The 24,536-nt window shown below is 43.5% G+C and overlaps 1 protein-coding gene across 5 annotated transcripts in view; it reads right to left on the bottom strand.

Annotated features, from left to right (window-relative positions):
• The window catches only part of BicC (protein bicaudal C), a 155,067-nt gene that overhangs the window by 16,466 nt on the left and 114,065 nt on the right, over positions 1 to 24,536 (bottom strand). For all 5 annotated transcript variants that reach the window (XM_070523698.1, XM_070523716.1, XM_070523722.1 and 2 more), the window contains 5 exons: positions 21,395 to 21,557; positions 18,005 to 18,132; positions 15,893 to 16,053; positions 12,119 to 12,248; positions 5,694 to 5,833 (listed from right to left, as the gene is read on the bottom strand). In XM_070523698.1, the coding sequence (XP_070379799.1) occupies positions 5,694 to 5,833; positions 12,119 to 12,248; positions 15,893 to 16,053; positions 18,005 to 18,132; positions 21,395 to 21,557 (722 nt within the window). The remainder of the gene's footprint in view (positions 1 to 5,693; positions 5,834 to 12,118; positions 12,249 to 15,892; positions 16,054 to 18,004; positions 18,133 to 21,394; positions 21,558 to 24,536) is intronic.

Below are 24,536 nucleotides of genomic sequence, written 5' to 3'. Positions count from 1 at the left end.
CACCTGCAATCGAAGATGTTGCCTTCAATAATTCTCGAAGCCACCTGTCAATCATTGAGACAGGTGGCTTCGAGAATTATTGAAGGCAACATCTGTTATTTGCGTGACCTGTTGCTTGAATTGAAAAATTGAAGTTTAGAGAAATAAAACACACAAACGGAATGTTTGTTTTTTGTTTTACTTCGCACCAAAGCAAGAGAGATGTACTTCTGCTTCATCTGCTTGTTCCCATGGTTTGGTGTCGCACGCAGACATAAAAACCAATTTTCTACTGTGTTCCAGAGCGGGATCATGCTCTGCGATCCTCTTGCGTCTGCCTCACTATTTGTGTAGCACTGAATTGTACCACTAGTCAGGTGTCCTCATGCACAGCGGGCAAAATCGTGTGCTCACGAAACAAGACAATCACAACAGCTCGTGCGCAGCACAAAAAAAGCGAGGAGAAATGAAGGCAGGACCTGTGACGTACAAGTCACGTGATCCTCGAGCTCCGGCATGGGAGAACACAGGGAAGAAATTTCACTTGCGGAGGCTAGATGGCGCGAGTGGACAGAGTGTGACTTGGCAGTGGAGCTCGCCTGCTGAAATAATGGGTTTGCGGCACTGAAATATTTCTATCTCAACTATGAATAAGCCGATTTGATAAGTTTCTGCGGCAGAATGCTACCTAGAGGGCACGTAACAACTTCTAGCGTATAATCAAAACTTGCTATGGGGCCTGGTAAGGGGCCCTTTAAGCGGCAGCAGGCCTCACTAAATGTGCTGTACGTTCATTGTGGCATGTGCGAGCACTGCAGTTGTGGCGCTCAAGCAGGTATATTTTGATATTTTGTGGGCTTTCTTAGGACGCAGAAAACTAACAAGTAGAGCATTAGAAAATGTAGAATTAGATGTTTCCTAGAATGGGCCCTAAAGTTTTCTGGCTTGAAGTTTTGCCCTAAATTAAATTTTTGCAATGTTGCTTCACTATTCTTTGTTAATTATGCACTTAAGCAAAATACAAAAAATAGTGCAACTTGCTCCACACAATAGCCAACACATGCATGTGTTGCATGTGTCTCTTCCTAGAGTACTTCACATTTTTAAACCTTGGCTAAAGTTAGCTGGGACGCCGTGTATCTGCAGTGTCATGAGAAAATGAAAAGTCAAGTCAAGTCACGTCATGTCTATTTACAACATGTACAAAGTACAGTGTTGAAGGCCACCCTGGCAAGAAAGCTGTAAACATACAGCTTGTCCTGTATGTTTACCTATGGCAAAAGCTAACCCTGATGCCTTGTCCTTGGGACCATTTAAATTTAGGGATGTTACGTACCAAAACTACAGTCCGATTATAAATTAACACCACGGAAAACTGAGGGGCTCGATTTTTGTTAATGACAGCCATATAAAGCCAACAGGCAAGAGACAAAATGGTAACTGAAAGGCACAGAGCTTAAACAGGATTGAGCCCAGTTGGCTACCCTAGACTGGGGGAAGGGAAAATGGGAGGGAAAGACTGGGAGAAGAGAAAGCCCACAGTGGATATCGCAAACGTAACAGCTTCCTGCGCTATACAGCTGACGATCCCTCAGTCCAGATCACAGACGGTGACTCAACCCGGTTGCTTTCAAAAATCACGACGGCGTTTTTGTGGCCTTTTGTACCTGCAATATGCAAGGCCATGGTCCCAAGATTTTGTTAAAAGTGAACAGATTTCTATCTATCTAATATAGAGCTGTGCAGAAGTCAAGTCTTTAATTTTCAAAAGATGGGCAGTAGCACAGTAGGTGTTCTATAGTCTCCTCGACACTGCAGGCACTTCACTTGGTGCTATCGGCCATCCCAATGAAACATGTATATGCATTGGTGAATGCACTGCGAACAAGCAATGAAACCAAGGAAAGCATACAGAAATTAGAAATTGAAATGTAGAAAATTAGGAAAATGAAAGTGTATAGAAAGATAAGTTGTCGCCAGTGGGAGACGAACCTAGAACCTTCGCATTATGCGTGCATTGCACTTAATTTATACATTTCAGTTTCAACCACAGCTAATTACTCCTATACTTTCCTTGGTTTCAATGCCTGTTGACTTTAAGGAGATTAATAAAAATCGAGCCCCTCTATTTCCCTTGTTCATTCATAGCGAGGGTCTCTAATCTGGCATGATGCCATTGGGTAGCAAACGAGCGTTTATTATCCACATGCCTGCTCTTTTACACGACTCCACTTAGAAAAAAGAAAAAGAGGCCAGATGTTATCTGCCTGCTACGCCCTGAGTGGCACTGGCTAACAACCTGCTTATGGAATATGCAATTTTTCCTCTGCCAATGAACATTGTTTCGTTTTTAGATGTCAATGCTTCGCCACTCTCAGCAATTCCAAACACTCAGCACATCGCTTGCATTGAGCGTTGTATGCAATATGTCTTCATTCGATTGACTGTGTTAATGTTATTTTGCATACGTTGCGTAAATGAAATATATAATGTGCTGGCTAATTACTGATCAGCATGGAACACCTCTTTATGGCACTTAAAATGCAACTGCAGCATTAAACGTCTTGAAGATTACAAAAAGGACCTTGAAACTGAAATAGCACTAGTAGAAAGGGACAACTGTATATAAATGTGCCCTATAAAGCAAATAAAAAAAAGCACCCGACTTTGACATGTTAGTATTTTTTTTTTTACACCCGTTTTCATTCCAAGAATTGTTTCTTGCAGGAAGTGATTACATATACAATGAAACCTGAATATAAGTTGAAGAGGGAGCCAAGAATACTTTGCAATTATTACTTCATTATAAACGTCTGCCCTCGCAGCCAACATTGCCAGCTGAGGGTGGGTGTAGTGACTGGGTAAGCAGATGCAATGTACCACCATCTGCATTAGCCCCGCATATGCCAGTTCATGCTTTTGGCAACATTCTGAAGGGCAGTGGGTGAAGGAAGAGTAAATGTGGTATTTAGGGTCAACTGACTGCCTTTGAGGAAGTGCAAGGGCACGAGCCACGGCAAGAGTCAAGAAGTTCATTTGCCAATAAGTTCATTTTGACACACTTGATCACATGCTTGAAACCTGTATCTCAACATAATATTGCAGCAAGCCCAATCAGCTGAATGCAGAAAGCTCGGCAAAGTGACCAAACCCTGCGAGAAAGCCAACCAGAATATCTCAAGAATACACTCAAAAGGGAAACAAGTGTCTGCAATGAAGCAAAAGCATAAGAATTTAAAAAAAAATGGGGGCAATGAAACAATGAGATCCAAGGGTGCAGCCTGCTACTGCAATGCAAACCCATGCAGCCTTACCTATACAAGTGCATCTGAAATGATATGTACCTGGCACTCCATTAAAGCAGTGCACTGTTGTCCTGTTTGAATGTTTCAATGTGCAAGCGATCAGCAAAACGTGCACCCACACAGGCTCTGGTGCATGCACGGCCCACTACAGGAATGCATGCCAATGAAGGTCCACCTGTACATCATTGTGATGAGGTGGCCCATTTTATAAGGTAACAGGTGCATCATACATTAGTTTGTTATGACAGTATAGTAAATGCTCGCTTTAAAGGGAGTGACAACTGGCCAGAATGTGTTGCAAGATGTTGATGAAAATGAAATGACCCTGATTTATAGTGACAGAATCCAGCATGGTGTTGGAAATTTAAGTAAGAATTATAGTAATATTAAATTGGCCGACTCTAAAAAAACCAGTAAGTGGCAGAACCTGGCGGTGAGATCTTGGTACTTCAGATGTATTTTACGAGATTACTGTATACAAGTCGACTGTTTTTAAGTACATCATAATTATTGCTTAAAATTGCAGTTGCTGTATAATTAGACACTCGTGCATTATTCTACACTTCGTAAATCAAAAACGCACGCGTGGCTAAGGCAGCATGCTGAACTCCATATTATGTGTAAAGGCATTTCGTTTTCTATGCAACTGGTTAAATACCAAAGCAGTGGGACCGGAAACCACGAAAACATGTAGCTATCATTGCAGAAATCATTCAACAATTTGGAAAACATGAGCCACAGGGACATTGATTTGATAAAGAAAATCGTACTTTGTTACAGCACGGCCACACTCGTATGCCTCCCACTAATGCCGGCGTATAATTGCTGTCGTGCTCACCTATCACCGTTAACAGCATGCTTCCAGTAAACGACGACATCCTCACTGCAGATCGAAAAATTCCGATAAATGTTCCACGACATTTTCCACATTAGCACTTTATGATTAGACACCGACCGGTAAGCTTTCCATTGCATTATAAAGAAATGGGTACCATGAAAACTGGTTGTCAGTCCCTTTAACGAAGCCATCAAGGCAGGAAATGAACTTTGTCAAAAGCAGGGCCGGTATTTTGTAGCGGTGCCTTTTCCGATTCCATGCTTTTTGAGGCTTTTCGCGCTTGGCCAGCGGTCAGAGCGACGGTCTGCCCATATTATCAACACGATCAGGCGGCCGTGTGTGGTGGATGATAAGAATAGCATAGAATAAGGCATAAGGCATCGCTACAAAATAGCGGCCCAGTACTTCATTAAAAGCGGAAACACTAAAGCAGCCACATCAATGCTGGAGGTACACTCCAATTGCTCAGGAGCTCCTAAAACGTATCGAGAAATGAAACCATGCTTCATACTTGCGATGCAACAGCATTTTACTGTGGAACGAGGAAAGATGCAAGTAGCATCTGCCAAGCATTCATTCCAAGTCAGTCTTCTAAAGCCTTTACAAGCCTCATAAGGTCCTGTTCGCTGCTACAGCAATCTCCTTCATTCTTAAGTACATGAAGAATTGTTTGAGTCTCTGATATTTAGGGGACTTCATGAGGTTCTTCATTCGCTGCAATGTTCTCGTGAACTTTGTAACCCAACGCTATGTATATTATTTCTGTGTGCGTGGTAGGAGCAAACACCAGGAGCATCCGCGTCGGTAAGCATGTAAGACGAGAGAGTCCTCAGGGTCTGGTACAAGTAGCACGTAAGAACCATGCACCCTTTTCACTCATGCACACTCCAGAGTGTTACAAAGAACAGGAAGGGTTCACCGTCTCTGCTTCAGAGAGCTGTCCCATGGGAATTTCTCTCCCCATTTCATACTAAACAGTTTGGCACCACCTTATTTCAAGTCACTGTAAAATGCATGCACTGGAGTTGTGACCTTAGGAAACTTTCAATAAAGCAATAATTCCAATATAGTAATTTTATTATGACGATAGTTTACTGTATTTGTTTTCCCAGTTGTCAAAAGTTTCTTCTTGCATGATAGTGCAAGCGTGGCACAGTGAACCTCCATTACTTTGATAATGGTTAATTCAAACATGTTCTCAAGTTTCAAACCCCACCCCCCTTTTTTGGCGTACTTTTACTTAAACTGAAAATTTGAGTTTTTTACATCATCTTAGGATTTAAATTAAACTAGAGAAAACTAATTCTAAATTTGCTTAGTTAGCAAAAATGTGCTTCGATGATTTGTAATAAGCTCTGCACAACTATTTTATTCAGCGTGAACAGACGCTCACTGAAGAGCTGTGCATGCACAAGCAGTGGGGGGGATGTGCTGTGCAATGAACATTGACACCACCAGCTTTGGAAAAGTGCTGAGAAAACAAAGTACAAGAAACTGGGCAGTTACTGGTGACAGCAGTTTAATGCAACTAGCACGTAATGGAAAAAAAGTATCAAGAGAAATGTACTAGCCTCATTCTGCTGGAAGACATCCACATATCTACCCAGCCCCAGGTCGCTGAACAAGTGAGGAATGTCTACTAGAGGCCTCTCCTGTGGCTGGCTGTGTGCACTAACACACTCGAAGAAGTTGCTTGCACTGAATCCTCCCTCTGCAAAAGGAATAATTGTTATTTTGCCAGGAGATGAGATTTCAAGGCAAGCTTCAGCACAGTGACTGAACGCAATGAAGAATGATAACAGAGCCATGTATGGACATTGCCAGTACATAACTGCTGTCATTGGGATCATAGAGTTTCCTACAAAAATTACCAGGGGGAACTTTGGTGCTAGCATTCATGGGAGCTGCAAGCAAGGCAGTTCAGCCAGCATGGGAATGATGGTTAGCACATGGATTTGCCGAAACTTTGCTCTTCTGGCTTCAAACGGCATTGCGACATTTTAGTCTGGTAATTCCTAACAAAGTATTGCGTTACATAAATGCAATAATTCACAGCAATCATGCATGTGCACGGAGTAGTATTGCCTTTCAAGAATACAAAAATAGGACTGCTTCGAAATTTAAGTCAATAAAGGCAGGTAGAGCATAGTGAATGAAGGCACAAGAAACATCAGAAGCCACAAGCACGATGATCAGACATATCCATGTACCAATGATCATTTCCATAGCAGCTGAACGATCACAGTGCCAGAGTTTCCTCAAGTAATTTCAGCAAGAAACTATGGTTGGGATGGCAGTTTTCATATTTGCAGTAACTAAACTAAAGTTCCACCGATAAACACACAAACTAATATCATCCTCGGACAACGCAGGCACAATCGCTTTTCAAGTCTTATTTCAAACTTTTATACTACAATTGTGAAAAAAATTTTGTACCACTGCTTGATGCTAGAAGTATCTTCACGTACGTGGATAAAATAACTCTCCTTACAGTTGATACATAAATGCTGAGGTGAATATGCAACATTGCATTATCGATTGTCATGTTGATGCTGCATCCTGGATTTTCATGTCAACTCATGGCATTCAAAATGCACTCCACGGGTGCTTTACACTGTCTCTGATGGCACAACAAAGTAGATCAAATTAGCGTCAACTTTCTCGAAAGCTAGCAACAAGAATGTGATTAAACCACTTTCTTGCAGTTCTGCGCGCTTCCGACATAATATCCAGGATGAATATCTTTCATAATCACTTCAGAGTTAACTTTGAGAAGGACTGAAGGCAATATGATATAATTTACAAAGGGTCTCGGTAGGACATATCCAGCAAACTACTTATCTCATCAAGTCCGAACATGACAAAGGGGCCAGAGGAAAAAGGCGATGAAATTATTAGCAGTGGCCGAACAAGAGAAGCCTCAAGCCAGGAGTCAACGTTTCAACAAGGACAATTTGCCTTGATGAAGACAAGGCCCATGTCATAATGGTTCCAGGCTGAGGCTTCCTTTGTTCAGCAGCCACTGTTTATCAATAATTAGTGCCAAGGTAATGTGTAGGCATGCACAGAATATATTCATCCATAGAGATAAGTTTGTCCCGTTTTACGAATCAACCATTATGTCCTAAACCTTAACTATAATAACTTTGAACCACAGAGTATCATCTTAGGTAAATCAAATGCAAACAGGACAATTTAAACATGAACACAATGAATGCAAGAATTTCGGTGATGAAGCTCCTAAAAGTTCAACTGTTGCTGCCATATAAAGAATGGTGTGTCACATTGAAGTAATAACTGAGCACATTGATTCGTATTTCCCAAACTAAAGTATATTCTCCTACTTCTGCTGTTCAATTTAATCAGTTCAATTTTACTACTTTCATTTCTTGTCCGAAACAGCACACTCCCACCGTAACTTGAATTAAGGGCGTGCGAATACAGAATAGTGGACTTCAAATCAAACATTGAATTGAAAGAAAAAAGCAGTAAAATTGAATGTCGCAAAACTTAGGTTTAATGCTTACAAATTTTGTGTAAGAAAAGGTGCTGCACATGCTCGCGAGTTTACTAGCATTGCATAACAAGAATGTTGCAAGGTATCAGTAACTTTGGTACCTAGGAATCAAGATTGCGTACTCATTAAAGAGAACACCAAATCAGTACGCAAGCACGATTACAGCCGAGTCCAACATGAAGGTCTGGAAAATATTTTTCCCTCTGGTGCTTAAGCAGTAGTGAAGTCATGTGCTGAATATCTTACGAGATCTTCAGTTTAATAGTGGACCTGTGTTTTATGGCTATTTTTCATTGCATAGAAAAATCTCCTTTCGTGTTTTCCACTAACACAGAAAGGTTTTCCTAGCTTTACATGCAGGTGGGTTATGCAGGTTATGGTCAGCTCATTAAAGGGGCTTGGAACCACTGTTTATCGAAGTCGAGAAATGCATTTGAAGTTAAATCGGACTATTTCAGAAAAACGTTGCCGAAAGAAGTTCAATGCATTCAGCAGAAGCCGAGTTATGGTAAATCAAACATATGTTTGCGGTGCATCCGCTCCTTCAATGATTTGCACTGCGAAGGCTGTGGTGGAGCAGAGTGTGCCCACAACACTCCGCCTACTGAACGTCATCATGGCTCGCAATTCAAATTAGATTTTGGATGTTCACATAGACAACTATTTCCGATTCTGGCGCCTACGATGTACCAAGTGCAGTTGTCCTCAGTAGGCCACAGTGCGCTCAGCCAGTGGACTTGCTGCAGCACCCCACAGCAGCCGCGGTATATACGCAATGTAGCAGACCGATGCTACATGCAAGTGCAGCATTTGCTTTGTGCATGACAGGGCTAGAGTGCTCACTCGTATTCATATGCTCCTGTCTGCCTGTGCTGTGTGGTGCGAACCGGTTTCGTCCTGCACCAGCTTGAATGACAGTAGCCACATCCCACTTGCAGATTTTGAAGTGCTACCAATAGCTCAGTATGAAGCGCAGTCTGCCAAGGTGCAGATAGGAGCAGATAGGAGTAAGCGCACACTGGCAAACGAGCGTGTGGTCTGACCTTAAGCTTCGCGTGGTTTGAGGCTAGTCGAGTGTTCAAAACTAGTCGAAATTAGCGGGATCTGACGGCTACAACACCAATAAGAATGATGGCCAAAGTTTAATTCCTATGCAGGCGGCCGCGGCCAAGTGTGAGCAGATGTTAGTCTGCTTCTTCCAGAAGTACCCAATTATCGACATTCGAAAGCACAGTTTCGCTTACTTCAGTCTGTTTATTAAACTGCGTCAATAAATACACAGTAACAATAGGAATAAGCGCACTGATGCAAACATCTTTGATTGAAATCAGCTATTGGCCAATAGCACCCGGGTATAGGAATCTACTATAAAGTTAAACCTTGATATAACGAACTTCAATATAATAAGATTCTCTATATAACGAAGTATTTAACTTTTCATAACCTCTTGTCCATAGAACACCACGTAATTAGAACCTCAATATAACAAAGTGTATCCGATTTCAATATAACGAAATTTCGCTTCCGCAGCAAAGGAATGCCGAGACACTAAAAGGAAACTTCCACGGTCAGATGGTCAAATGATTGAATTTCAAATGGCTTCTTGCAAACACCTCTCAAATTGTACTTGGTGCGCCAAGAGTGATCACCGAAGTGAAGCCACATCATGTTCCGTGTAAAGTCCAAGTATGATAAGGTCCCATTGCACACCGCACGCTTTGTGCTTTAGGTGCGAGTGAAAGTGTGCGAGGATGAGAAAGAAAGATGGTGGCTTCACGCACGAGTGCCGCCTCCCCACACGAGCAAAGAGAAAGAGGGGGAGGGGAACGAACACTTGGCAATGCGATCAAGCGTGCGAGAGGGGCGAGGCAGGGGGCGTTTAGTTGGCGCACGTCTCAGCCATGGCTGTGCATGGCTGTAAGCGCAGCTGAGTGCATATGCAGGCGTGGTCCCTGCTTTAGAGGTAATCTGCTGCGTATGCAAAGAGTGGGCGTGCTGAGACAACATAGCATCATGTAAGCCATCTTCCAGCGTGTCATCCCAGTGCAGGCGACCCAATCAGCCCTGGGGGCTGATGCATGCGAAAGCGTGGCTGGCTTTGCTTAATTCGTACCGCTGATGTGAAGATATCGTCAATGTGACATGAAACCGTATAGTTCGTCGCTGACTTCCAACTTCGTCAAAATGAATTGTTTCCTCATTCAAATCTGCTTTTTTTTACTGCCCGATAATGTGGAATTTCTGTGGCCCCTTCCCACGTAAGAGAAATCGATCGGCAAATACTTATTTGCCTGAAATGTTGAATACAAAAAAAAAAATTTCGATATAACAAAGCAGATTGCCGATTTTTACCTACTTCGCTATATCAAGATTTAACTGTATTACGAAATAAAGCGTCTAGAAAAGAGTGAGGAGCAGGCTTCTGTTCAAAAGAGCGTTTGACAGAAAAGTGATTTTGCACTCTGCTTAAGAGATCGAAGTGCCGTGCAAGACTGCGAAATTTGGCAGAGATGTTCACAGCAGCGCATGCTATCCACAGACTGTTCATGAAGCCCGAGGGGTGGTTCAGGGCCCCTTTAAGGTCGAGCTGCACAACAGACGAAAGCACAGACCATGCACCACATTGCTTAATCACCACTTCATGCTGTGACCAACATTGCGCTGTGCTAGCCGACCGCAGTTACGCTGACAGCAAAGTGTAGGGGCTTTTTCACAGTCAGGTTCAGTATCATTTGTCACCTGTCAAAGGTTCTGAAAATTGGAGAGCTACAGCAAACTTACACTAAACACATGTGGAGGCACATGTATAGTGGTGGTACCAGTAAAGGTTAGCAGTGTAGTTTACGAGGTTGGAAGTAATACACTAGGAATTATGGAAACTAAGAAAAGAGCAGATATGTTCCTGTTGCTGCTGCTTTAGAAACTAATGTGCAGCACAGCAGTGGAATTTTAGAGCACAGCTCTTTGGCGCCAGTTCCAATGTTGCGCGTCACCGGCACCGTCAGCCTTGTCGTAACCAAGGTCATCATCCACGCACTCCTGCTGCCATCTTCTGCCCCTTCCTGCGCCCAGCGCCGTTGTTGTGACTCTCGCCGCTACCGACCACACCATCCTCGCCGTCCTTTCTCCCGCTGTCGCAGCACTGCTGCGGTGCCGGCGGCGGGCGCTTTTTACCGCCTCGCATGTGATCCCCGGCTCTCTGCTCCTCAGTCTCCGCATTGCGTGGCTGTCCGGCTGTCAGCAGTGTCTCGCTTCACCGTTCGCGGGACACATTCCTCAGTGGCATTTGTCGCCTCTGGCAGTGCTTGCACCTGGCTGTCCTCCCACCTCCACTCTTGCCCTATACCTCCCCTTACCTGGTGCAGTGCCATTGCGGTGACTCGAAAGACAATTATAATGTTTTGTCCCCTTACTTCTACTTCCCACCCCAACCTTGTGCAGCCACATTGAGGCCTGTCTGAGTGAATGAGTGTGTGACTTCTACCAAATATGCCTGTTCACCACCCGTTTCCTCACCCCACTTAAGAAACATTATATAATAATTGCTAATCTACCTGCCCCCTCTCTCTCCGCGGCGGTGACCCACTATAAGACGGCACGATGGCAGGTTGCCGGAGCGTTAGCTCGATAGCGGCGGATCGCAGTGTGTGCTGCCCAATCCGAAACATAGAACCGCCTCCGTTTGGCACTGCATGTTCTTTATGCGGTTGCCTGTTGTTGAAATAAGGCAGCAGCTGCGCTCAAAGATCATTACCAAGAAGCACAATCGTCGTCCAATTTTTTTCTAAATGTAATTCAGAAATAACACCAGCATTGCCTTTTCAATGCACGGAGGCCAGGCAGAGGCACCGAAGCTTCCAGAATATACGAAGAAACCACATGAGCTTATAAACAGTTTATGGCTTCACAAAACTCATTAAAATGGGGCCTCATGCAAGTGCAAACCAATGTTTTTTCCAATCTTTGAGAAACTAAAAGATGGGATTCAAAGCTTTGTGCACATCAGGAAATCCTGCAGCTTTTATATGTTAGCATGCAAGATGTGCAGATTCCATATGTTTACCTGATGATGGTGCTTTGCAATTATGGAATTGTACTAAACTAGTACAGTCGAGCCCACTTAATGATACCAGTTTTAAAAATATATTGGATATAATATTGAGCAGCTGATCGCACCGTCAACTTTTGTGTGTGTTCTAGGGTAAAATAAACTGCATACTACAATGCTCACATGCTGCATGATCTGTTACAATTAGATCTGCTACTGAGTATGTGCACCAAAAGGAAAAAGCAAGCTGCTTATAGCTAGCTTCTTGGTCACACCTGCCTTGGTGGTGCAAGCTATCGCAGCCTGACTTGTATGCACTATTCACTTGCCACTTACAAGCCTATAAACAGATCGCAGCTGGAAATGAAAACCACATGCAAAATACTATGTATTTACACAGGCATGATTGTAATGACAACTTGCAGACCTACCAAGGCTGCTGCCACAGCGCTGGGCATCATCAGAGTCATTAGTCATGGATCCACCAGCTGCACCAAGGCAGGCATCAACAGGATTGCTCCACACTTTACTCGAGGAGGCCTGGTCAATGGATGAACATACCTGCAAATGGCCATGACACATTTTGCGAACATTAATTATCAGCTCACTTAGCAAGTATGTAGCAAGAAATGCTTTGTTTAAAAACAGCTATTAAACTGCACAACAAATTTTTGTTGCACAAGATCTGGCTTTTCAATATAAATTGATAGATACCATGCAAACGGCTTGGAGAATTGGGCTTCAGCAGATGGAGCTTGGAAGCAACAACAACAACAAAAGCCTAACTAAGGTACCATCAATCAACCACAACAAATGGCTTAAAGTTCCTTATGCAAATTCTTGCCATTAGTCAGCTTATATTACATAACAAAAACAGCATGTTCCTTCTAACAACTCTCCTAGGACCCCATGAGTGTGAAATATGTTAACCAAACACAATAATTGCCTCTTGGATGTTAGGTTTCATGACAGGCAGCAGAGCACAACATATAAAAAGCCTATAAGGTAGGATCACAAGGTCACAGGCAAATATAATACGAGCACTAGCTACAGAAAAAATGGCCCCCCGCTGGTAGGTGCACTGCACCTATCAGCTGCACTTTTCATATACGAAAGATGACTGCCTTCCTGCAATCTTTTGGCTATTGCTCTGCCACACTGCACACACCCAAACATGCTACCTGCACAATATGAAGACTTCTATGTTTTCACAAATTCCATGCAAGCAGTATTTGCTTTATATGTAGAGTTCAGCATTTTCAGTGTTTACTTACAGTTGATAACTTTTCACGTTGAGTTTACTTTCTTTTCTGTAGCCATCAGGTTCAATTTTTTTTAATGCTGAAACGTGCTGCACAACTGCAGATCCTGTTCATTGCCACTGTAGTTGCGTCCGATACACAGAATAACAGTTTGAGGAGCAGTTTAACAAAGGCATGAAACCACACAAAAATGCAACTATGCAGAAACTAAGAGTGAATGCATTTAGTACTTGAACACAAATAAAATCTACCTGCATAATGATACAAGTAAAATCTAGTACGTACTAGCAAATAACAAAAAAGGGGTAGATTTGACTTTCACTACCATCTCAAAGTTACCATACAAAGTTCAGACACCTTGCAACCTTTAGTTTGATTTTTTGGACACTCTGAGCTAACTCGATCGATGGCACTTGGCCCCACAGACTGACTGATGCATGGTTTGACTTGCTGAACGCCATTTTTATTTTGAACTGAGCTTCCTTGCTGTCCCACGAGGTGGCGATACTGCAAATCCCCGCTCCTGATCATCCTTTCTGCCTGGTTCGGTAGAGTGGCTACAGCAGTTCCGGTCTCAGCTTAGTAAGCCATATCAAGGCAATCCAGCAGCCGATTTGTTTCTTTGTGCATGACGCTGTGACTAGGCCATGTTCTTAGTTAGTGTGATTGGTGTTGGCGTGACAGCACGGTGGTGTTTGCTTTGTGTGCTGTGTCGAGGTTGCGGTGATTCAACACAGCATACAGAAACATCACGTCAAGTGTCCAATGGTGCCAACAGTGCCCGCGCAGACTGGGCTGGGGAATGCCAACAAGCGTGATACAAAATATACCCCAATGTCAATGGCAAAAAAGATCGCCATTGTGCAGCAAGAACGCTGGATTTGTTGTAACCGATCAAGTGGGTGCCGTACAGGCCCAGGATCTGTCACCTTCAGATGTGCTCCCTACTGACGCCAAAAATGTTAGAGACCTGCGCAGTGATGGCATTGCGATTCCGAACACCATCTCATTTGACAGTTTCACAGATGCTGACAGTGCTGCATTGACATGCAGCAGGACTAGACAACGACGATATCATTCGTCAGGTTTCCGCTGCCCTGCCGGACAACGACTCCATGTTGGAAGACGATGCACATTGTGCGCCGCTGCCGTCGCACGCGGAGCTTGTACAAGCAGTGACTGTGGCTTTCAGCTGCCTATAGTGACCGCATGACCCTCCCGGAGATTCAGGCTGATCCGACTGCGCGTAAACAGAACAGTGTGCAACGGTGCATTCACGATTTCTTCAAACCTGCTGCCGAGCCCAAATAAGTGCTTGGAAATAAAGGATTTCTTTTTTCGGACAGCTGTTTATTCGGGCATTTCCGCGGTCCCCGTGAGGTCCGAATGAACAGTCGGCGCCTGTATACACTTATGTTTCAAACTTGGTTCCACCTCTCAAACATTAAAATAGGATCTTACAAAAGTAGATAACTGTCTTTGAACGTTTCTAAAAGGGCCCGGTAAAAATTTCATATAATCGATTGATGAAAAATTCTACATCAAAAGCAAATAATCAAATGAAAGCTAAATTGATGAACCATTAATCGTTAAAGAATATTAATTGGCCATCCCTATGCTGATGGTGCTTACTGCTTCCATAGGCGACGATAGCCAAGACAGCAACCTGTCCTGCAGTGATGATGACTTATATGCCCTGGACGATTGTTTCTTTTGAGGATTTTCTCAACGCCAACGATATTGTTGAGGTTTGTGGGTCTCTGACCAATGACAACCAACTTATCGTAATTTGTATTGAAGTGGTCTGTCAAAGACGACAGACTACTTAAAAGCAAAACATTTGAATTTGTTCAATTTGTCGGCATATGTTAATGCGACCTTTCCAATAATCTGACCGAAACTTGCAGTCCTATAAGGGTCGTGGGGTTAGAAGTGCCTTCTCTGCACCTCATCCTCCAGCTCGCGCGTGGTGCTTTTTTTTACCTCTGGGAACTACCCCCTCAGAGGGAATGTGGTGGACATGGTTAGTGCACCAGAGCTAATTTCTTGCACAAACTGCACTTCTCCCTCTTGGCGTTGAATCTCCACATGAGCACTTGTCACCGAGATGTGCCCCAATTGGCCTCCCGAGTGGCGGCCCCTGGACACTCCTCTCAACCCAAGCTCTTTTAGGCTGAGCACTTCATCACCGCAGCTGATGCTCACAATCCTGCAACTAGTTCGTTACATAATCTCTCCTCCCGTGACTTATTCTTGCACTTTGTAGATGGCTACCTGGTTAGACCTAGCACAATGGGCATGATCACTGAATTGGTCTTGTGGTGAGCCTTCGCCTTTAAGTTCTGCGACTATCACACTGTTGTAATGTCAACAAACACTGGTTAACCCAAGATACTATTCCAAAGCCTTTTCGGTGCCACTTTAGAGAGTCAACGAACCCTACTGTAGTGCCTTTCTGTGTGAAGTGGAGAAGCATTGTGCCCTTTTCTGACCGTTGCTCGCAGGGTAAGCCTCGGGCGAACCCATCACTACAGGGTCAAAGTGAAAAGCATGGACACCAAAGGTGCTATCAAACTCTACGAAGTAAATTCTTGGGTTTACCATGCCAAAACCATGATATGATGAGGCACGCCATAATGGGAGAACTCTGGATTAATTTTGAGCACCTGGGGTTCTTTAAAACGCACCCAATGTACGGTACACAGGCGTTTTTGCATTTGTCCCCCATTGACATGAGGCCACTACAGCTGGGATTTGATCTTGCATTCTCAGGCTTAGCGGCATAATGCTGAAGCTGCTATGCCACCACAACACGTAAAACTACATGAATCGAATCAATAAATAAGTCAACTTCCAGCAGAATACTTGACATAAAAATTGGGTTTAAGATCTCCACTGGGAGACTCAATGCCATTCGCCACTTCACCACTGGAGAGAAATTACCTTGGTTTCTTCCAATTTGGGTGGGCGCCTAGAAGAGCTGGCTGCATTGCACTGCTGAAATTGTCCCTTGTTCACACTTTCTGGCATGGACTTTGAAAAGCCAAAGCCAGACCAGGTGCTTGAAGGCACCCTCTTGGTAGAACCAGCATGCTCTTGCATTGCTGCAGGTAAGACGTATGCATGAATGCAAGCGTGTGCAGGTAAACAAATTCATCTGCCAACTACAGCTAATTCACTATTAAGAAGATTATGAAAAGCAGGATCAAAAAAGAAAAATTCCTTGGTAAACAGCAACCTTTGTAACTTATGCCTAAGACATTGCTAAACATGCTCTCAGGCACAACATGCGATATATCTATTGAGTCCAACATCCTTTGATGTTTATACACATGCATGCCATTAACCGCTCTAATTCACAATGATCAACCTGTCACATGTGTATCACAGTACATATCAATAGCTGGTTTTCCCTGTCACATAATTGGATGCAAGAATAATTTTAGAGCGCACCTCTTAGGTGCCCATTCCTGCGTCGAGTGTTGGCGTTCCCGATGTAACCAAGTGAAAGAGTGCAACGGGTGAAAGAGTGCAACGGATGAAAGAGTGCAACGGATGAAAGAGTGCAACGGATGAAAGAGTGAACACGGGGGCCAGAGGGGGATGAAAAAAGCGGTGAGAGGGGTGAGAGTGCGAGGAGAAAAGCAGAGGAGGAGGGTATGGCGAAAGCATGAGAAGCGTAGTGCTGCGCAAGACTGGCATTGCAGCGACAATGGCTACAAGATGGCACCAGAGTAGCACGCGTCTGGGAGATCTGTCTCGCGGCGGCTGCTGCTGCGAATTGCACCCACACATCAACGCGCTGCTGCTCGCGATCTTCCGATTAGCAAAGCAGCTGCACCAAACTTTGCTCCGTGTGCAACGTGCCGCAATAGACAGATTGTCCACGCCAGCCAATATATCGCTAAATGAAAATACATATAAAGCTACACTCAAATTTCGCATTAGGGAGTATTAAAATTAAATTATGGGATTTTATGTGCCAAAACCACTTTCCGATTATGAGGCATGCTGTAGTGGAGGACTCTGGAAATTTCGACCACCCGGGGTTCTTTGATGTGCACTTAAATCTAAGTACCATGGGTGTTTTTGCATTTCATCCCCATCGAAATGCGGCTGCCGTGGCCAGGATTCGATCCCGCGACCTCGTGCTCAGGAGCCCAAAACCATAACCATTGAGTAACGATGGGAGGTCTTGGGGAGTATTGTAGCATGCAAATTTTTCACCTGCATAAATTTCACAACAATACAAATGCTATGATACACTATAGACCTGTGTTGTACTTGCCACCACACAGCAGAAATTCCAGACAGAGCAACTCCCTTGGATCCCTCCAAGAAAGACTAACTGTATCTACAAATTTCCTGGAACACCACACCACAGCAGTAGAAATTCCATATTTCAAAAATTAGCAAATGTATTTCAATTAAATTGTCAAGTACCTGGGGTTTGCCTTGGCCTTCCAGTTCTACAAAGAGCAAACCAAGGCTGCGGTTTTGTAGCGATACCTTTTCCGATGCTATTCCTTTTTGTACTTCGTCAGTAGTACGAGCGATGCTCCACCAACATTATCAATGGGATCAGCCAACCCTGAACCGTGGATGATAAGAGTGGCATAAAATCGAGTGGAAGGCACCACTATGAAATAGCGGCCAGGTGGGCTATAAGCCACAGCAGGATACTATGAACACAAAATTGAAAGCCTGGTGCAAACACGTTCATTAAATCGCAACTCATTTAAGTAATGGCCACTCTTGTGTCTGATTGCAGAATTCAGACGGAGACAATGTTAGCGACAAACATGGAATTTACAATTTGAAATCTGAAACGCAGAAAATGTAACAAAATCAGATACCAAGGGTTCATGAAGTTCAAATTAGGGATGCCTCACCGCCCTAACGCTTGTATCCCGAAATTAAACTGCCATGAGAAACACCAGAAAACAAGTCACAAGAAGAACTATTAAATACTTACAGGAAAGCTAATTAATTTTTTTGATAGACACCTGTGAGGTAAACTTCATAGTGCAGCCATGAAACTACAGCCCAACTCACTTTTGGTTGCAAGCAACTTCCTTCTCTCGTAGTCCATGTGTGGCAAGGGGCTACCAAAAGTCACTTTCCTTTCACATCCAACAGGGCCCATGTTTTTCTGGTACTGAGGCATCGGGGAATCAACATACCTGAGAGGAAAATTCAATAAAAGAATTTTTAAATATATGAAGCGAGATGGAAATGCATCTTTTTTTTTATATTTCCAGCACAGGCTTCAGGCCTTCTGCAAGAATGAATTAAACACAAATATACTGCAACAACGAACAACTAAATGCAGATAAATACAACACAAATAATCCACTGTGCAATAGACAGATGCTTAGCGAAGCACTTATGTCAGTTCATGAGATATGCATTCAAAAGCATGCAAAGAATGAAGAGTCACATTCTAGAACACCAGTGGGCAAGGAATACCAGTTAGATGTGGTTTATGGGGGGAGAATACTTCATGTTGGTGCTGCGTGAAATTTCAGTAACTTTTCTAAATGAGAAGAAAGGGGGTTAACCGAGGGGCCCGATTTTTATTATTCAGATCATAAGAAGCCAACAAACACCGACACCAACGACAACATAGGGGAAATTACTTGTGCTTATTAAATTAAATAAAGAAACGATCAATTAATGGAAATGAAAGTGGATGAAAAAACAACTTGCCGCAGGTGGGGATTGTTCCCCACCTCATTCTAATCATCAATTACCAGCCTGTACAGGCACATCGAGGACTCCCTGAATTACTGTTTCTAAGGTGTCTGCACTACAGGTTTTTACGCTATCGTTGACGCTAGCATAGGTGTCTATGTCCACAGAAACACCCTTTGATTCTCGCATAGGTAAAAGAGTCACCTTCCCCAAGCCTGCTGATCTGGGCATCGCAGTGAGCCAAGCAGAAAGCGCGAGTGGTGGCTGCCAAAATTTGCCTTAATTATTGGTTCGTGCTAAAGATTTTTTTTTTTCACATTGAGCATTTCATTGGTTTCCCATGGTTGCCCATATTAAAACATTTGGCTTAACCAGGCTTAACAGGAGTCTACTGTAGTAAAATCTGACCCAATCAACACCAGCATCTACCTGAATATAGCAGTGTCCTCTGCACTAAGCTCAGTGGCACTTAAACTCTGCAATAGCCAAACAGCTCCTCAAAGAAAATTAGAACTTGCTCACCTTCATTCCTAGCCATGGAGAGTACATTTGAGGAAAATTTTTTGAATGAGGACATAATTAGTATAATTAGTATAATAATTTGAAACCGTTTTGCTGAACTACACACAACCGAAACTTAACTCCTGCATCTCAAGAATTCCAGCAGAACCCATCTCACGATGAATGTCGAAGTTAATGCCATTAGCATTACAGCAATGTTGCGACATGACACATGACCACACACGATGTGGCAATCTCGTTACGAACCACAATGTTAAATGATACCACGATGCAGTATACCTTGTAATCACTGCACCCCATTTGAAACCTCATAGTAATCATAGTATCCTGGCTGCAACTCCATTGCAATGGCTCTCCATCAAGCGGCCACACTTCACAGTTGTGTTGTGGATGGGACACCATCGCTTAGAAATATTTAAGGATGCATACCCCTTGCAACACCTTGGCGAATCCATTCCGGGGATTCGGCCAAGAATGGGAACGTACCAATATAACATACAGTGCTGAAATTGTTCTTTTGGACAAATGCCAATAGCACATACCAATGAACCAAGTTGCCTACTAAGCCAGGCAGCAGCCAGTTGTCTATTCAGGCATATATCCAGTGGCCCATGTCTGCTTGACAGGACAGTAGCCAGCAAATACCTAGTAGCACAAGCTAGTGGACAACTTAAGTCATAGTGAAAGATTAAATACATGTCACAAAGTAGGCAAGGTTCTCAAGGAATGCTAACTGTATTAAAATGGCATATTGGCTTTGCACTAGAATTCCTGCACTTAAACTGAAATATTCAGGTATCAAACTGCACAGCATATATGATATGATAGGCATCGCAGTGTTATAGGGACACTAAAGGCAAATAATAAATCGACGTGGACTGTTCAAATACCATTCCAGAAACATCACAACGCTTGTTTCGTGCCTAGAAAGGACTTAGTTTACGTGAAATTGCATCCAAAGGGTCCGAATACTTTTTCAAAATTCAAATCTCCCACCACCCAACCGGGAGAGTGGCGACGCTGCATATGCCATCACCACCCTTTGCTGCCGTTTGCGAGTAAAACAGCATCCGACAGACGGCGGCACCGTGCCAAGACAGAGTGGTGGATTCGCCGCTGCAGCTGCTTTTTAGACAAGTAGTGTAGATCGTTCGGGCATCCTGCGACATAACATGGAAGTTGAATTCTCTGCTACTTGAAGTTTGTGAGAGAGTTTCGAGAGCCAGCAAAACCACCGCAGCACTACACGATAACGAAACTGCTGAAATGCAAAAGTGTGGGCGGTTCAGAGTCAAGCGAACACGAAGTCTTTCGACCGCCCGCGTCGTTGTCAACGGCAACTTTAATAAGTTCTTTTTTCTAATAAGAAAACAGAACTGGACATGTAGCATGTTATTTTATCTTGTAATACAATAGAATGATGTTTTTTGCAACGAGTGGTTGAGTACCAGTGACAGAACTGAGGAGTGCTTTCTTCAATGGGCAAGTACTTCACTATCCCGGGGGAGTAATCATGTCCTGCATTTACCTCGGTTTCTCTGTTATTAAGCCTGTGTTCGCGATAATAGCGACGCCTTAGAGATTCTCAAGCACTGATCTATCACTTTAGCTTGGCTTAATAATTGCCTTTAGTGTCCCTTCAAGGAAACTTGTACCTTTGACATTAAGTGACGTGCAGGTATGGCTCGTTAGAAATCAACGCAAGCAAGTGAACGTGATTAGCAATCTTCGATATTTCGAACACTTTCAGAGATATTTCTATGTTTGTAACCGTTTTCCCAACAACTTGGGTCAACAGGTAGTCTATGGTCCTATGGGTAGAACATTGAGCTGCTGTTAACTTGAGTCATTGGGTATGCACCACTGAATATGTGCCACATTTCAATGACTGACCCCAACATGTGCCACTGGGTATGGGCCACTCTTAAATGACAAAAAAAAGAAAAAAGAAATCAAATTTTTTTAGCACTGGCCAGAATAGAACCTGTGCAATATATATGCCAATTTTGTCTGTATATTCATACATGCGGACTTTGCAGTGGTGCCGATAGATGCCACAGCCTGTCCAGAGGGAAGTGCAAGAGGAGCCCGGCTGCACATACACCTCATGCACGACGCATTTCAGCGGTGGCAATATGGCGTTTCACTGCACTGATAATTGCATTAATGTCGACATTCATCACGAGAAGAGTTCTGCTGGATTTTTTCACACTAGAGATAAATGCTTACGATTCCCTTGGTGAGCAGTCGTGTCCTTGGGAAAGAGGTGTCGATGAACCATGACTGAGGGTCTTCTTCCAAGAATCTTCCTCTTCTCTATTTGTGGAGTCCTCCCACATGTAACCTCCATCGGAGTTGCAACGCTGGTGCCCCTCATCACACGAGCCAAATCCTGCAACAACCATAATGGCTCAACAGAAGCTACAATAAAAGCTGAAGTGCTAGGGTAGCACAACTTTACAGTGGGACTAGAGGCATACTACAGCAAAATTGCACAATATTCCAAGTTGACCCATCCTAAAAAAAGTAACCTATCAACCCTTATTTTAGTAAAATTTTCTGTTTTTGCAAGAACAATGACAAGTGACCTAGCCCTCAGAATTTTCAGTCCCCTCCATCACAGCAGCAGTTTGCACAACTTTGGCAAAAGACTGTACACATGGAAGCTTTCGCAGGAAGGCATGGTCAACTTTATGGAAAAATCATGTACAGAAAGAACTTGTGGTCCAATCATTCAAGCTGTGCAGAATGAACTGCCCTTGATGTATCCAAGTATTCTCACACTAGGTCTCGCTGCTTTCTTTCCATGCATACTTGGCATGGGTACAGGTGTATTGTTTTGGGTAGGCAACTATGCTTTTATGGTAACTTCATCAGTTCAAGCTCAACACAAAAGAGCATTAAAAGGCCCTGAACCACATTTTATTAAAGTGGAGAAAGGCATTTGAAGTGAAAATACATTTCAGAAATACCTTGCTGCAAGAAGTACTTCAATGCATTGGGCAGAAGCGGAGTTATTGGCAATCAAACACGGCCTCTGTGGTGCTTCCACTCCTTCAGTACCTTGCACTGCGAAGATTATGGCAGAACGGGGCATGCCTGCAACGCACATCCTTCTAAATGTCACCGTGGCGTGCAGTTCAAATTTGGTTTTTGATGTTAATGTGGATGCCACTTCGAGTTATGGTGCCTACAATTCACCAAACATAAGCCAAACATGGTTGTCCTAAGCTAGCAGGAGCGAGCCAGTGAGTCAGTGGACTCGTTGCAGCACCCTGCAGCGGCCGCAATATCTACGCTGGAAAGCATACCACAGCTACATGCAACCGTAGCGTGTATGTGCTGTGTTCGTTTTGTGCATGATAAGACTCGAGTGCATGCTCGCCCCCATATGCAGCAGTCTGACCATGCTATGTGGTGTAAACCGGCTTTGTCCTTCAACAGCTTGACCGACGGATAGTAGCCACATCCAACTTGCGCATTTTTGAAGCACTACCAATTAGTCTGCCAAGGCGGCTAACCCGAGGCGGCCACAAATGGGCGAGTACTGGCAAGCACGAGTATCGTTTGACCTTAAATTTTGCATGGTTCAAGGCTAGTTGAGCATTCAAAACTAGTTGAAATTAGCAAGACCCGATGGCTACGACACCGATAAGTAGGGTGGCCAAAGTTTATTTCCTATGTGGGCTGCTGTGGCCGGGCGCAAGCAGATGATAGTCCGCTTCTTCCGAAAGTACACAATTATTGTTGAAATTTGAAAGCACATTTTCGCTTGCATCAGCCTGTTTATTGAAGCTCATCAATAAATATATACCGCTATAGTAAGAAGTGCACTGATCCAAACACTCTTTTTGATAGATGTCAGCTATTGGCTATGAGCAGCTGCATATGGGAATCCGCTTTATTACAAAATAAAGCGTCCAGAAGAGAAGAGCAGGCTTCTGTTGAAACGAGTCTTACATCCCAGGTGATAGAAAGGCGACTCCTCTGCTTGCGAGCTTCACGCGCCATGCACGGCTGCAAAACTTGGCTGAGATATTCACAGCAGTGTATGCTATACGCAGATTATTTTTTCACTCAGCCCAAGTGGTGGTTCAGGGCCCCTTTAATTTCCCTGTGGCTATACCTAGAACAAAGGCGCTTGAACTGAACTTGGTTAAAATTTTGGCCCTTGACAGCTGGAACGTGAGAAACTAGATGGGCATGCTTGCCTGCTGCCAAAACTTGTTTGTGCTACCACATGCTTGTGTTATTATGCAGCAACCAGCCCTGTGACAAAGGTCTTCAAAGTGGCAAAAGAGCGGTACCCGAAACTTTTAGATCAGTAGCAAGATGTACGAATGCTTGAGTGAGGATTCGAGAAAATTGCTGAGGAAAATGAATAAAATCGAAATTACTAAGAAAGATTGCCTTGGTTATATATTCTGTCGAGCATTCAGATGAACACGCACACATGAAAAAAAAGCAAGATCATCCAGAGGTGTTCTTGCTATTGAAGTGAACTCCAACATTCAATGAAGAAAACACAGGCAAGTAAAGCAGCAACCATCAAAAGTGAGCTGCACAGGAAACTGACAGAAGCACCAGAAAAATGTGCTGATGGTTGGATGGCAGCAGAACAGTGAAGTAGTGACGTATAAACAAATTATGAAAGGAAATGAAGGTCCAGTGGTGCAAGAGAGAGAGAGAGAGTGTTTATACGTGTGGGCGTTGACAGTTATACACAAACTCTTGCCAAGCATTCATGACGAACAGCACCAGCTGTGAAGCGTAAACACCTAAAGGCAATATTCAATTGCAACTATTAGCCGATGCTGGAGTTTTCACAAAAAACTTTCAAGGCAGCAAAAGCTCATGCGAAGACTAAGAAACCAAGGATTTTTTTTTTTTTACTTCTTGCTGCAGTGTCCATCCACGGTACCACAGTTCACTGCAATTTTAACAAGCTTTAGAATTTTGCCAGAAACCTGAAAATAAGCCCCACAATAACATTTATTAAAAGGTGTGGAACGTGTCTGGTATCCAGTCAGTTTCTTCAACAGAGTGACATGCTTTAGTCCCTACATTTAACGTTTGAACCGTCTAGCTTATCTAGCTTATTTACATACCTGCGCAGATCCTATGAAAATAGTCGCAGCACACATTTACGATTCTATGGAAGTGAAGCAACTGTATTACAAGTTTTGATTTTACCAGGCACACAAGGGGCTCACAAGCTACACATGCTTTAATTCTGCTTGCATTTCAGTAGGGTCACTGCTGAAGTTAATTTTTTACGGTCTTTCCTTGGATATAGTGACAAGAGAGAAAGATAACATGGAGAGAAGCAGCGAGGTTGACCAGATGAGTGTTCGGTTAACTGCCCTACATG

The sequence above is a fragment of the Dermacentor albipictus genome, chromosome 1, assembly GCF_038994185.2.
Source record: "Dermacentor albipictus isolate Rhodes 1998 colony chromosome 1, USDA_Dalb.pri_finalv2, whole genome shotgun sequence".
Classification (NCBI taxonomy): domain Eukaryota; kingdom Metazoa; phylum Arthropoda; class Arachnida; order Ixodida; family Ixodidae; genus Dermacentor; species Dermacentor albipictus.
Note: the sequence above shows the minus strand (reverse complement) of the source record. Positions and strands in the feature narration are given on the sequence as shown.